Here is a 12482-nt window from a genome sequence, read left to right as displayed (position 1 = left end):
GCACTAAAGCCCCGCCTCAACTACAGATTGAGCACGCCCGTCAATAATACACATCAACTCCGTTTTACAACTGACTTCGTAGAGAATTTTTTCATCTTCTTTGTACACGTATTTTTGCAACTGCCGTAAAGATTAAATACACGCCAACCAACCACATAGATGTCTATTTATATACTAGAGCTTTTCTCTCAGCCCATCTGCCGCGCCACCTTCTCACCAGTCTGTATGTGCATAAGCACTTATCCGTCGCTATTCCCAGACAACATCTAGGCTGAGTATTTGGTCTATACAGATTGAACAAAATGTCACCGCCAAACGAACAAGATGGGGATACCTTCGCTCAGCAGATCCTTGATGAGCTAGCGCATACGACCTATGCTTGCTCGGATTTGACGAAACTAAGCGGCGGAACAGCCAATTTCCTGTATCGCGGCACTCTTCTCAAGCCACTCGAAGGAGATGCAGACGACACAAAAGCAGCTCAAACTGTCGTCATTAAACACTCGACGGATTATGTTGCTGTCAACCGTAACTTTCCTCTCGATGTCACACGCTGTATCTTTGAAGAGTCTATGCTCCATGCTTTAGATGGAGTCAGCCACACCATCATTACTCATAGCGGCCTAGCAGTGGCTACGACACCGCGGCTCTACATGTTTAATCGAGACACATACACTCAGGTTCATGAAGACTTTCTTGGTGCTACCGATCTTACCACCGTTTTGCTATCCGCCAATGTCGATCAGATACTGCCCGAATCTAGCCGCCAATCCGTTGGCTATGCCATGGGTTCTTGGCTGCGCTTCTTTCACAAATGGGCTTCAGAGCCAGCCCAGGTTGCGCTTCGAGAAAGAGTAGGGCCTAACAAGGGCATGCGTCAACTGAAATGTCTTATCACCTATGATAGCTTCATCGAGATTCTCGAACGCCACCCTGAGACTATAGAAGGCCATAGAGAGATCTTAGAAGCTGTCAGAACTACCATGAAACATGAGTTTGAGCAACCGCCAACAGATAGGGACGAGACCCGTGGGCTCATTCACGGAGACTTTTGGGCTGGCAAGTAAGTCAAAGCGCATCTCGAATTACTGCTCCGCACAAAAAGAAAATACTCTTTGCTTAAAACATTAAATCTAACCATGGTCTCTGTCGCTTCAACAACATAGTGTTCTACTCCTAGGTAGCTCGTGGCAGGAGGCCCAACAGTCTACCCAAGATCCTCATAAACTCTTCATCATCGACTGGGAGAATGCTCAGTTTGGTCATCGCGCTGTGGATATTGGTGGCATGCTGGCCGACCTCTACGAGCGCAAACACTTTAGAAACGTCGACGGTAGTATTCCCATTATACAGGGATTCATAGAGGGCTATGGTCCGCTGAGTGAGGAACTGGCATTTAGCGCTGCCATTCATGCTGGTGTGCATCTCATTTGCTGGTATTACCGACGAAACCGTAACGATCCTTTGCCATTCCCTTTGCCCAAGGTCCTGGCTGCCTTGACCTTGGGGAGAGATTTCATTCTCAAAGGGTGGGCTAAAGACAAGAAATGGTTTGAGGGTTCCGTCTTGGCGCCTCTATTTTCGGAAAATCAAAAGTCCAGATAGAGTTATGCCCGCAATGAATATTTAGCAGATACTATATTGCATTGTCTAGACTTTTCTAGTCGCTGATCCTGGAAGCAACTGAGCGGCATATCAAAAGATATTATATAACTTACTAGCTCTTGTCTCAATTTCATCCGAGCTATGAAGGCTTACAGCCCTTGATGACATCGCCGTAGCATTCGTCGCAAGAGTTGATGGAGATGGCTTCAGCCGGAAGCGGGCAGTTCAACAAGCCTCCAGGGATGAGTTCTCCAATGTTGCCTGCCTGGCAGAAGTCAACACCTTCTCCAGTGCATTGAGCATTGTAGCTGTGGCTATTGCTGAAGTGGTAGATGATGTTTACAATGTTGTCATCACCTCCGTTTACTTGAATGCTGTCGAGATTGCTGAAGCTCGACAGTGACCTACAGGAGAAATCGTCTCCAAAAGCCTCAGTGAAGCCCTTGGTGCCATCGACATCCTGGGAGTCAACAGAGCAGGGTTACTGGTGCAGCTTTGAAGAAGTTTCGAACATGATAAACAAAAGGAATCATGTAAAACAATGCCTCAAATTTGTGATGTATCACACTCTACACAGGTTTTACTATTACTATTCGCAAATAACTTTATATCAAGTAATAATAGAATTCATATCCACTCTAGGCAGAGCGAACGGGCGCTTGTTCGGAGACATTACGTCCTAGCTTTATGTTGGCTTGTTAGCGTTTTATTCGTTCGGCATCATGTAAACATATGAAAGACATATGAATTCTTAAAACTCATCTTCAAGATTATTGAAGTGGAGGAGCACGTACCCACAACAGTTCCGGCCTGCCGGCGTGGCCGCAATTATCCAAGAAACCCTTCTCCTTTGCGATTAGGCTCATATCCAAGTCGGCATATACGATACCTTCTTCAGACGGTGGTAAGTCAGTTGTCAAGAGACGCCCATCGGGGCCGTAGATCCGGGCATTACCACCTCCAGGACGATTGAACAGAGGCGTTCCATCAACACCCAGCTTATCAATAGATGGCTGTGAAATTACAGAAGTGGAGTGGAGAGTAAAGCATTGAGCCTGCATCGAATATACGCTTGAGAAAGCCGCAACAGCTATCTCCTGTCAGCATAGTGTGAGACAGATCAGAGCTAATTTACCTACCCTCATCTGCCATTGAGTATGGAGCCGGCCCTCCTGGATGAGGTGCGACAGGCGGCCAGGCAGAGCAGTGAATTTCTTCGCCCTGAGAATACGTATTGTATACGATCAGTGGGTTAAAGTGGTCCTATAATAATAACTCCTTTAGAAAAGAGGTGTCGCAAAACTAAGGACGAAAAGAGCCTGCAAAGTACTTACAGCGCAAGAAAGCTGCCCAACTCTTCCAACGCCAGTTGTCGCAACATTGTTAAGAGAAGGGCCGTCTCCGTCTCCGAACAACGTGCGCTCCATATGGACAGGTTTGAGTTTTCGCCTTGACATTACCAGCTCGCCGGTATTGTCAATAGTACACTGGCCAATGTATAAAGAGTTGCCTTTGCGCTCAGCATGACCGATACACACAACAATGTTGTTTTCAGCTGCACAGGACTGCAGCTGCTTCATCTCTTCCGAGTTAATAGAGAGGGAGTTCTCAGCGTAGCGAATGTTCATGTCGAAGTCCATGGCGCGTACCCTTGTCCTTGAGTTAGCATAGGCTTCTTTCCTTGTCAAGATGTGAATACATACCAGATCCATACTGGATATCCTGGAACAAATGCTTCAGGAAATGCAATAATGTGAGCGCCGTTTGAGGCTGCTTCCTTGATTAGACTGCATGTCTTTGCGACAGTAGCCTTTAGGTCAAACCACACAGGCTCTGCTTGGACTACTGCCGCTTTCACAATCCTGGGTGTTGAAGACATAATCTGTGTAGACTGTTGATGATGTGTGTATAGGCAACTGGGAAGATAGCTGCAAAGGGGTATGGTTTGCCATATTTATACAGCTCAGGCGAGCCACCCTGTGTGGTCCACGAATTTACTAAAGAAATAGCCTCGTAGCTACAGAATACTAGTAAGCTGACATCGATCATTTTTGTATACAGATTGCTAAGCTATCTGCTTCAAAGTATAGGATATGAACATGATAGTGTATACTTGATGCGTAAATGACAGACCATGCGGCCTTGTGCTTACAGGTGGCTTAGAGCGGTGGTTGTTAATAGTGTTTTCAAAGCTCGACGCCATTAATCGAGTAGTGAGTGGCGTAGACCCACCATCAGCTTCGCACCATCTCTGCTTTAAGAAATGCGTATTCCGCAACCAATCAGAGTTTTGATTGCATGTTCAACCTCTTACGTTTCCATGCTTCCTACCCACTATTTACAAATAAGCATAGGAGATCCGAAATCCAAATGATTATCCTTTTAGTAACAGCACTTGCGGTTCATTGAACCGCGCCGATATTGCTCAATTGTAATCATTCCTCAAAGTGATGATTTCAGTGATCTGGCTGAGTTGGCATACTCAGGGACACCAGCCCCGGGGTTCTTGCAAGTATGTAGAGAATTTTGAATGGATTAACCAGTTGTGCTTTCAAATAGGAGCTACTCCAAATGTACACGAAACCTATGTGAAATATCTGCATTGAGACACAATTTATAGCCGGCATGGCTGGAGTTTCAAAAGACTATAGATCCTGGTTCAACTAGAGATTCGAGCACTTCAATCGCGGCGGCACCAGTTATGCCTTCTGGAAAGTTAACAACTGCGCAGGCTGCAGGCTATTCATGACGCTGACTCATTCTACAAACATACTCCGTAGTTTTAGACTAAGTCCTACCCATTCTAAAATCTTGGCATTGAGAGAAGGCATGTGGTTGAGTAGCCCTACACGCTGTCTAAAGACAATCTCAATGAAGAGGAATACTTTTTTTTTTATACAAAACTTGATCAAAACAGAATTGGCCTATCAATCTGTGGTCTGTAGTTGTCATATCAATTAGCTTCTTTGCAGACTTTAACCAAGTAACTGCTAGAAGGGTGGCTTGGGCATATGCTGACCTGGGAACGGAAGATGTGGCTCAACTGTTGCTCGATAACGGTGCAGAGATTAATCTCGCCCAGCCAGTTTTACAACATCATAATTGCTATATGATATCGTGAGTGGCATATCACCAGATCATCTCATGCTTAAGGTCAGCATCATCGTCTACAGCCGCAGCGAAGTGATGGCATTTTTATTATAGGCAATTTATACATTTGGCACAATTGTATATAGTAAATGGTGAAAGGAGTGATACAACAACTATAACATAGTGCTAAATCAGCATTGCTCATTGACATGCTATGCTAGTGTAATATGGCCGGAGGGCCAGAGAGTTGAGACGAGATCAAAGGTCTTTGGGAGGCGCATTATACATTACTGTGGAGCTAGATATTCTACTTTATTTACATTTCCAAGTCTGAGCGAAGTATTCTGCATCGCTTCTCTTTCTGTATTCCATCGTAGTCAGAGGTGACAGGAGTAAACACAATGCTCAGACTCGAATAATCGGTATTCCATGATGCACTAGTCCACCGATATCGACCGCTCGCTGGAATTTGGCCTGTAGTATCTCGACTCTGCTCCTCCAAAGCCATAAGCCGGCGCCTCGCCAGTAAACTAGCCTTGGTATCCCAATTAAATGAGGACGACGTCATCTTCTCGAAGCTGTCTAATGCGTCAGAGCGGATGGCTTTATCTCTGCATTTTTGTGACACAAAGTTCAAGATCGGAAGGGTATAAATGTCCAGCGCAGTTTCGAGGTGCGAAAATTGCTTCAATGTCCCTCCGAGAGAGCAGGCCGTAGAGGCAATCTCCCGAAATTTAGAGTTGAACTGATCGTATGCCATTTCTGTTGCATCGAAACAACAGCTCATAAGGATAAATACAGCCTTTTGACCCATATAGAACGTGTTTAAGAACTGGCATACGATGGGGGTTTTCTCCGTCTCCAGTTTCAGCAGAATAGCTGATTCCCAGTCCTGAAGTCGTTCAAGGAAGATGGCCCGATGGGCGAAGTGGAGCTCGAAATCACCTGTATGGTTACCAAATTGATGCATTTGCATGGCCTTGACAACGAATATGACTGCCCGCGTGATGAAGCTATTCCACATGGCTCCAAATTCATGCATATCGGTATCAGCCCCTGGAACGCCACCAGAGATTGGCCGTGATTGCAATCTGGACCAGCAGGCTTTCTGCATTGGGAAAAATGGCGAGTTCAGACTGAGGAATATTTGGAATCGGGGTAAAATTCGTTCAGCTTGATCCAGCCCCTCGTCATTAGAAGGCGCAACATAAGTGTGAACTCCCTGTTCATGGGATTGCGAGTTTATCTCATTTGCGAGTTGGTCATGTTTCTGTTTTAATAGTTCGACGCTGCTTGTCAGCAACCGATCCGCGCCTTTGGTGTTTCCGATCAAAAGCTCAAAGAGAAATAGCAAAAACATGTTGATTAGCACGTTCCTGCGTGAAATGGTGTGAAACTCCTGTCGCATCCTCATATGGAGAGTGGTGGTGGCTTTGTCATGGTATGCTATAGCAACCTGATGTGCACTGCTACCACGCCCCTCGAGCAGCTTCACTGTTGGCTCGGGGTTTGGAGAGCGCAACGACAGCATCAAAGCCCCGATACTCAAAACAGACCACCGCACACACTCGTCTCCCATGGATTCTCTGGGAATGACACGGTTCCAGAACTTGGTGCATGGAGTGTATGAAAAGTCCTGGAGCATCTGGGCTCTAAACATGTCAAAGTAAAGAGCCTCGTCGGCTTCTAGATAGCTCACCCTTGGGCGAAAATGGAGAGCTCCTGCGGTAACTGCATCAAGTGCCGCCTGTCTCGGAAGAATTGATCTCTTGTGGGGCGTGATGCCACCATGCTGCTTCTCTTTGGGCACATCATAGTGGCAATCTCGCGCAGACTTCTTGCATTGACTGCATATCGGCTTCTGCTCGTTGCATTTCCGGTGCCTGAGTTTACACTTTAGACCAGGTAGGTTAGCAAAGCTACATGTACCATGCAACTAGATTATGAAACGATCAACCATCAAGACGTAGTAATAGTTCAATGCTTTCTACCCACTTGGACAGCAGGTATACTTCATTAAACAGTTGTTGGAAGTCATATGCAGGTTGCTTTGTGAGGTACATATACATGTATACATACCGGTATGCAGCCAGCACGGCTCTTGGGCTTACCCACGCGCGTATGCTTCTTACCAAGGATATTGCGCGGCAGCGAGTTGACGAGCGCTGTAGAGGGAATCATGGTGTTGTGCCCGGCTCAACAGCCAAGCCGATTGCACCGAAAAGTGATGCAGACGTCGAGGGACAAGCGATTGGGAAAGAATACGCCGAGCCATAAGGGGTACTAGCCGGTATTTTAGTGCGAATGTAGAGCTTACATGCACTAAAATAGTCAAGTTGGGGTTGACTCAGTGGCCATGACAGGAGAATATTGTATGGAGTGGTGTTTACTAAACAACTAGACGGCTACGTATAGGTTAAAATCGCCATTCTGTTTTGACAAGGTGCTTATTATGGACTTTAGAAAGCTGAGAGCTGTCCATTTCAGCGACATGTTCTATAGAGAGCTGATGGGATATTTAAAGTCTCTCGGAGCAAGAGAAAGCCAAACCTTAACAGGTAATATTAGTGTCCCCGCATATGAACATGGCGTTGAACTTGTGTCGGGTTATGAGGCTTGTTAGCGGATCGCTACGGGCGAACCCAAATGAATGAATTCATAAGTTCACAAAGGTAATGTTACGAAATCGTAGATAAGTATTATCGCAACTCAGTGATCACAACACATATACCTATAGACAGTAAGAATATAGCTCTATGTCGTCCATAAGGTAGTTGTGTTAGGCCAAGTACAGCGTAGCCTTGCATCTACCATATGCCGCTTACCCTATTGATCTTGAATACTCGTTTTTTGTTTGATGAAATTGGGTGTTCCACTGCTGCTAGGTCGGACTACCTGAATATAATAAGGAAAAGAGGCCAGCATGCAATTTACCTCTTCAACACAACTAAGTTGGGGTCACACTGGCTAATTTCACCGAATGTCTTCATATGAAGCAGCCGGGCCTACGTTTTTGACATTGAAAACTACTGATAATTTCTCAAGCAGCAGAAACATGAAATACACTCGCCCATTATTGACCAAGCAAGCTGGTGTGGCTACTGTGAGTACCAAATTCCAACCTAATCAATGTCTCTGTTTTCAGGAAGAATAAAATCTCTACTCAAATCTTGACATGCTGTATCGATCGTCTTCTCCAAAAAGGTAGAGGCTGCAGTCAGCAGAGCGGCGCCGCCGCTCAGCCTGGACACGCCCATCAAGTCATGTCTATGCAACTACCACAGGTGTGTATCTATCCTACAAAACGCTCAGGCGCGTGTCAAGATACGTATACCAGCAAGGTCTTATGATGCTCCCAATCACCCAAGATTGCTGTTCAATAACGCTGTCTGATAGGACTGTAGTAAGTATTTCACTTGGGTTGCTTTCGGGACCATATTGAACCGTGTACACTGGAACAGGTCGCACAAACGTGTGCTGGCAAGGTCAGCTATGCAGGGGAACTGTGGCAGTGCATGCCAGGGCAGAACTTTATGCGGCCCAATTCACCTGCTTACGTGAACAGAGATTTCGCTGATGGCCGGGAAAAAAGGTCTTTTCTTCTTCTTTTTCTTGGTATCAGTTAATTCCGTTAATAATACTGCCATATAGCATATCCCTGCCTCGTCAAAGCTTCAAATATTTGCCTAGATTTTGATGGCGATGCCAATAAGTGACCCAAGGACCTGACTCGTCCTTTTCTAATCGGTCTAGTTAAGGATGCAGATATTCGACCAATGAAATCACGAAGAAACCTCAGTTGCGTTGCATTGGTGAGGCTGTATCTCAGGCGGATGATTAGGCAGTCTTGACGGATACAATGCGGGCTGTGCTGCCATCGATGAGGCGGTGAGAAAAAAAAGTTTCTCTGGCTCACGGTTTTTATTTATTTGTATCATCCTGCTGGCCATCCGGACAGCCGTTTCGTAGTGACCATATGTGGTCATGAATTCGAGCGAGACGATGCAGTGCACACTGAGTTCGCATAGCTCTGACGCAGCGAAGCGCCATATTGCTCCGGACGACGATGTTGATAGTCATGCGATATCCAAGAGGATGTGCCTACATCCTGAGTATACGCAGGAAGAAGCATCGTTACCATCCGGAAAGCAACAAAAATGCTCTAGCGATTTAGTTTTCAGCATAAACCTTCCGGCTGTAACAACTGAAGACGCCAACACGATCCAATTTGAAGATCCAATGGACACAAGTGGAGACGAAATGCCTTATTCTTTCCATGAAGAGTCAATCTCAAGCAAGTAATTAAGATCCGAGTTTGACGTGCGATCTGTTAACGTCCAATTCGTATAAATCACAGTTACTCCAGATTGTTGCGGCAGCACGTCGGCTACCCCGGCCGCTATGTTGGCAACAAACGATGGAGCTGAGCCTGACACTTGCTTTGGCGCTGTAGGGCACACCCACCACGCGTTCTCTAGCCCTGTTCCTAACTCTGCCTCTTCACAGATCATTGCAACAGCAACATCTTCTCTTCAATACGATGAAGGCGCAACACAGGTTCCTGTAACTCTCACAGCTGGGGATACAAAAATCATTGTCACGTCGGAATATGATCAAAAATACGTGGGAATTATCAACAACACCATACTAACCAGGGTACTTCGGGAATTCACTCTCAAGGCCGATGCCAAACTGATAGTACCGGAAGCTTTGAAAAAGATATTTTCAAAGAGCTCAAAGAAATTGGCTACCATTGTTTACTCACCCACAAATTACGACATTCGAATCGTCTTATGTGGATTTTCCACTGACCAAATCGCTATTGGAAATATTCTTGGAGATTCTGGCTTTTATTTTCAACATCCGTCACCATTGGAATATGATAGCAGGATGCAGTATTGCAACCCTCACTATCTTCTTCGTCCAGGGACCCAAATGCCAGCACTGGAGGCAGTCGTAGAAATACAGGGCGACAGAAGAATGGAGCAAAAGTTGCTTGATGAATCAACAAAAGGGCGGTTTATGAAACTCTTTGATGAAGCTGGCAATACCGATATGAAAGCAACTACAGAGCCTAGTAGTCGCCTCAAATCGAGGATGAAAGAGTAAGGCATTTATTGGATTATAAATATCAAAAGTACTTGCATATTAACTTCAACAGACATCAGGTTTCAGCACTCACATGGATGATGGGCGTTGAAGCTGGGACTATAAGATATGGATTCCCCTCACTGTGGGAACCATCATCAGTTACAAGCACAAAGAAGTAGCATATTATCACCTCACAACCTCTATGATCAACTACTGACTTTCATTATCAAGGTATCGGCATAAAATTACGGGAAGTCTAGTAGTTCGCCCAGAACTCGTGCCTGGTGGCGTTTTAGCAGATGTAAGTGAGCAAAGAGTGCCACTTAGAATGACGGTAATCGCTAAATATAGTTTAGGAGATGGGGCTGGGCAAAACCCTTAGCATGTTGGCTTTAATATGCTCATCTTTGGACGACATGGAGTGCCAGAATTCTGAAAGCGGAGAGATGCTACCCAAACAATCCTGGACAACGCTCATCGTCACGCCAAAGACAGGTCAGCAATATTGTGTTTTAGCCATTCTCTATCCGCATGCTGACTTCTCAGTAGCCATACATACCTGGCAAAGACAGTGCGCAAGGTTTGTTAGTTATTCATATTTAGTTTATAACTATTAACAGAATCCAATCCAGTCACATTCATCACGGAAAGATAAAAACTGCAGTATATCTTGGCCCAGGACGAAAAAGGTTGCGCGACGAACTCCAAAGCTCAGATATAATTTTCACCACTTACGAAACGATGAGGCGAGATTGGGTAGAGAAAGGTCCTTTATTTACCCATTCATGGCATCGTGTTGTTCTTGATGAAGGCATGTATAAACATAGAGGCATCATCGCGCTATAAATGGATTTTTTGCTAACACTTCAATGTTAGCACACCATATCAGGACTAGGAACACGCAAACCTTTGAAGCTGCATGCGAGATCCAGGCTTGGCGCCGATGGTGCTTAACCGGGACACCGATCCATAATTCTATTGACGATTTTGCAGCACTTTTGAGCTTTGTTCATGTGCCGTTGTTTATGAATAAGAAGATATTTGACTTTTGGATAACAACGCAAATTAAAGGAAAAAGCTCATACGGTCTTGTGACAAACCGTACACTAGATAATTAGTATAGGGTAGATTCCCAAGGGATAAACCTAGTAAATGATTCTGGGTTTATGTTAGCGGAGCGGTTAGGAAACTTAATAAGTAATATAGGTAATAGTAAATAATATTACTAGATGGTAGAAGTGTAAAGCGTGTTATAATCTTAATTTTATGTTAATAATTAGCTATTTAAGATTATCTTTAAGTAAGTGTAAGAAGTGTATATATATCCTGTTATTTACTAGTATTTACTTTTCTAAAGTAAATATTCTTTATATTAGAAATTTATTTACTAGTATTTACTTTCTTAAAGTAAATATAATTCTAATTAATTATATTAGCTAAAGGTTTCTTTATTATATATATCCTATAGGTTTATTTATTATAACTATAAGTTATTAAGTTATAATATAATACTCCCCTTCTATTAGTTTTATCCCTAAGGCCTAGCCTGCTATTTATAAGTAAGTCTAAGCCCTTAGTTATATTAAGTAAGTAACTTTCTTTTATTATTATTATTATACTTAATTATATTAAAAAGTTAAAGGTGCTATTAAAGTTATATTCTATTACTTATTATTATTCTTAATTAAATTTTATTTATTTATTTAGTTTTAAGGTAGTGTCTTATATATAATATTTAAATAAGAAAATTTATTATATAATAGTTAAAGGTATTAATAATTACACTTATTATTATAGCTTAGTGTTATAAACCAACCACACAAGGATCCTTTTGGTATATACCTTCGGCAATACACCGGAAGGCCATAACTAATTAGGGTGTGGGACTCCCTCTCTTAGTAGGATATATACCTACTTATAAGATAAGAACATAGCTCTAGGAGTGTATTCTCATTAGGTACTATAAGACTTACACTAGTAATAACCATGGAATAACTTACTATATAAGAACTGTTTATTACACTTATTAAATAGAACTTAAATAGTTAATTATTAACATAATGTAATGAACTATACACTAGATAGTTAGTATAAGGTAGATTCCCAAGGGATAAACCTAGTAGATAATTCTGGGTTTATATTAGCAAAGCGGTTAGGAAACCTAATAAGTAATATAGGCAATAGTAAATAATATTACTAAATAGTAAAAGTGCAGAGCATGTTATAATTTTAATTTTATATTAACAACTGGCTATTTAAGTTATTTAAATAAGTATAAAAAAGTAAACTTATATATCTAGTTGATCTAGGCAGGATCTATAAAAGATTATTAAATCTATAGTTAAATCTAGAGGAATTCTCTAGATCCTCTAGGGATCTAGGAAATGTTACTAGATCTAGTTTTTATTAGTTAAGTTAATCCTTAGTTAATCTAGGGCAACCTACCCAGGGCCCCTATAGTTACAACTATAAAGGTTAGGTTATAATATAATGTCCCCCTCCTGTTAGTCTTGTCCTTAAGACCTTATTTTATCTAGGGTATATAAATACCTACCCTTTATTCTTAGTTTCTATAAATAGTTTCTTTTTCTTCCTTATCTTATTACAGTTACTAATTATAACAGGTGTTTAGAAAAAATAACATTACCCTAAGACTAAGTGTTATAATATTCTATTAAAAGTGATTTTATCTTATT

General features: G+C 42.8%; 4 protein-coding genes across 4 annotated transcripts; 2 read left to right on the top strand and 2 right to left on the bottom strand.

Annotated features, from left to right (window-relative positions):
• The first annotated feature begins 84 nt into the window (after positions 1-84).
• Positions 85-1692, top strand: TrAtP1_011740 (uncharacterized protein). Its single transcript, XM_014083505.2, has 2 exons — positions 85-1063; positions 1167-1692. Exons 1-2 carry the CDS (start codon positions 303-305, stop codon positions 1603-1605), a joined length of 1200 nt encoding a protein of 399 aa, XP_013938980.2. The 5' UTR covers positions 85-302; the 3' UTR covers positions 1606-1692.
• A 52-nt stretch (positions 1693-1744) lies between these two features.
• On the bottom strand, positions 1745-3484 carry TrAtP1_011739 (uncharacterized protein; the record flags this gene model as incomplete). Its single annotated transcript, XM_014083416.2, has 5 exons — positions 1745-2065; positions 2400-2695; positions 2745-2868; positions 2940-3255; positions 3309-3484. The coding sequence occupies 5 exons, from the start codon at positions 3482-3484 to the stop codon at positions 1745-1747; spliced, it is 1233 nt and encodes a 410-aa protein (XP_013938891.2).
• Positions 3485-4970: 1486 nt separating this feature from the next.
• TrAtP1_011738 (uncharacterized protein) lies at positions 4971-6943 on the bottom strand. Its single transcript, XM_014084818.2, has 2 exons — positions 6775-6943; positions 4971-6589 (listed from the first exon to the last, which is right to left on the bottom strand). The coding sequence occupies exons 1-2, from the start codon at positions 6874-6876 to the stop codon at positions 5012-5014; spliced, it is 1680 nt and encodes a 559-aa protein (XP_013940293.2). The 5' UTR covers positions 6877-6943; the 3' UTR covers positions 4971-5011.
• Positions 6944-8570: 1627 nt separating this feature from the next.
• Positions 8571-11025, top strand: TrAtP1_011737 (uncharacterized protein). The gene is made up of 9 exons (XM_066115240.1): positions 8571-8989; positions 9053-9144; positions 9202-9800; positions 9857-9961; positions 10018-10087; positions 10143-10281; positions 10336-10366; positions 10419-10597; positions 10663-11025. The coding sequence occupies exons 1-9, from the start codon at positions 8680-8682 to the stop codon at positions 10902-10904; spliced, it is 1767 nt and encodes a 588-aa protein (XP_065971338.1). The 5' UTR covers positions 8571-8679; the 3' UTR covers positions 10905-11025.
• The last annotated feature ends 1457 nt before the right edge of the window (positions 11026-12482 follow it).

The sequence above is a fragment of the Trichoderma atroviride genome, chromosome 6 (assembly GCF_020647795.1).
Source record: "Trichoderma atroviride chromosome 6, complete sequence".
In the NCBI taxonomy this organism is placed as follows: Eukaryota; Fungi; Ascomycota; class Sordariomycetes; order Hypocreales; family Hypocreaceae; genus Trichoderma; species Trichoderma atroviride.
This window is presented reverse-complemented; position numbering and strand designations above follow the sequence as displayed.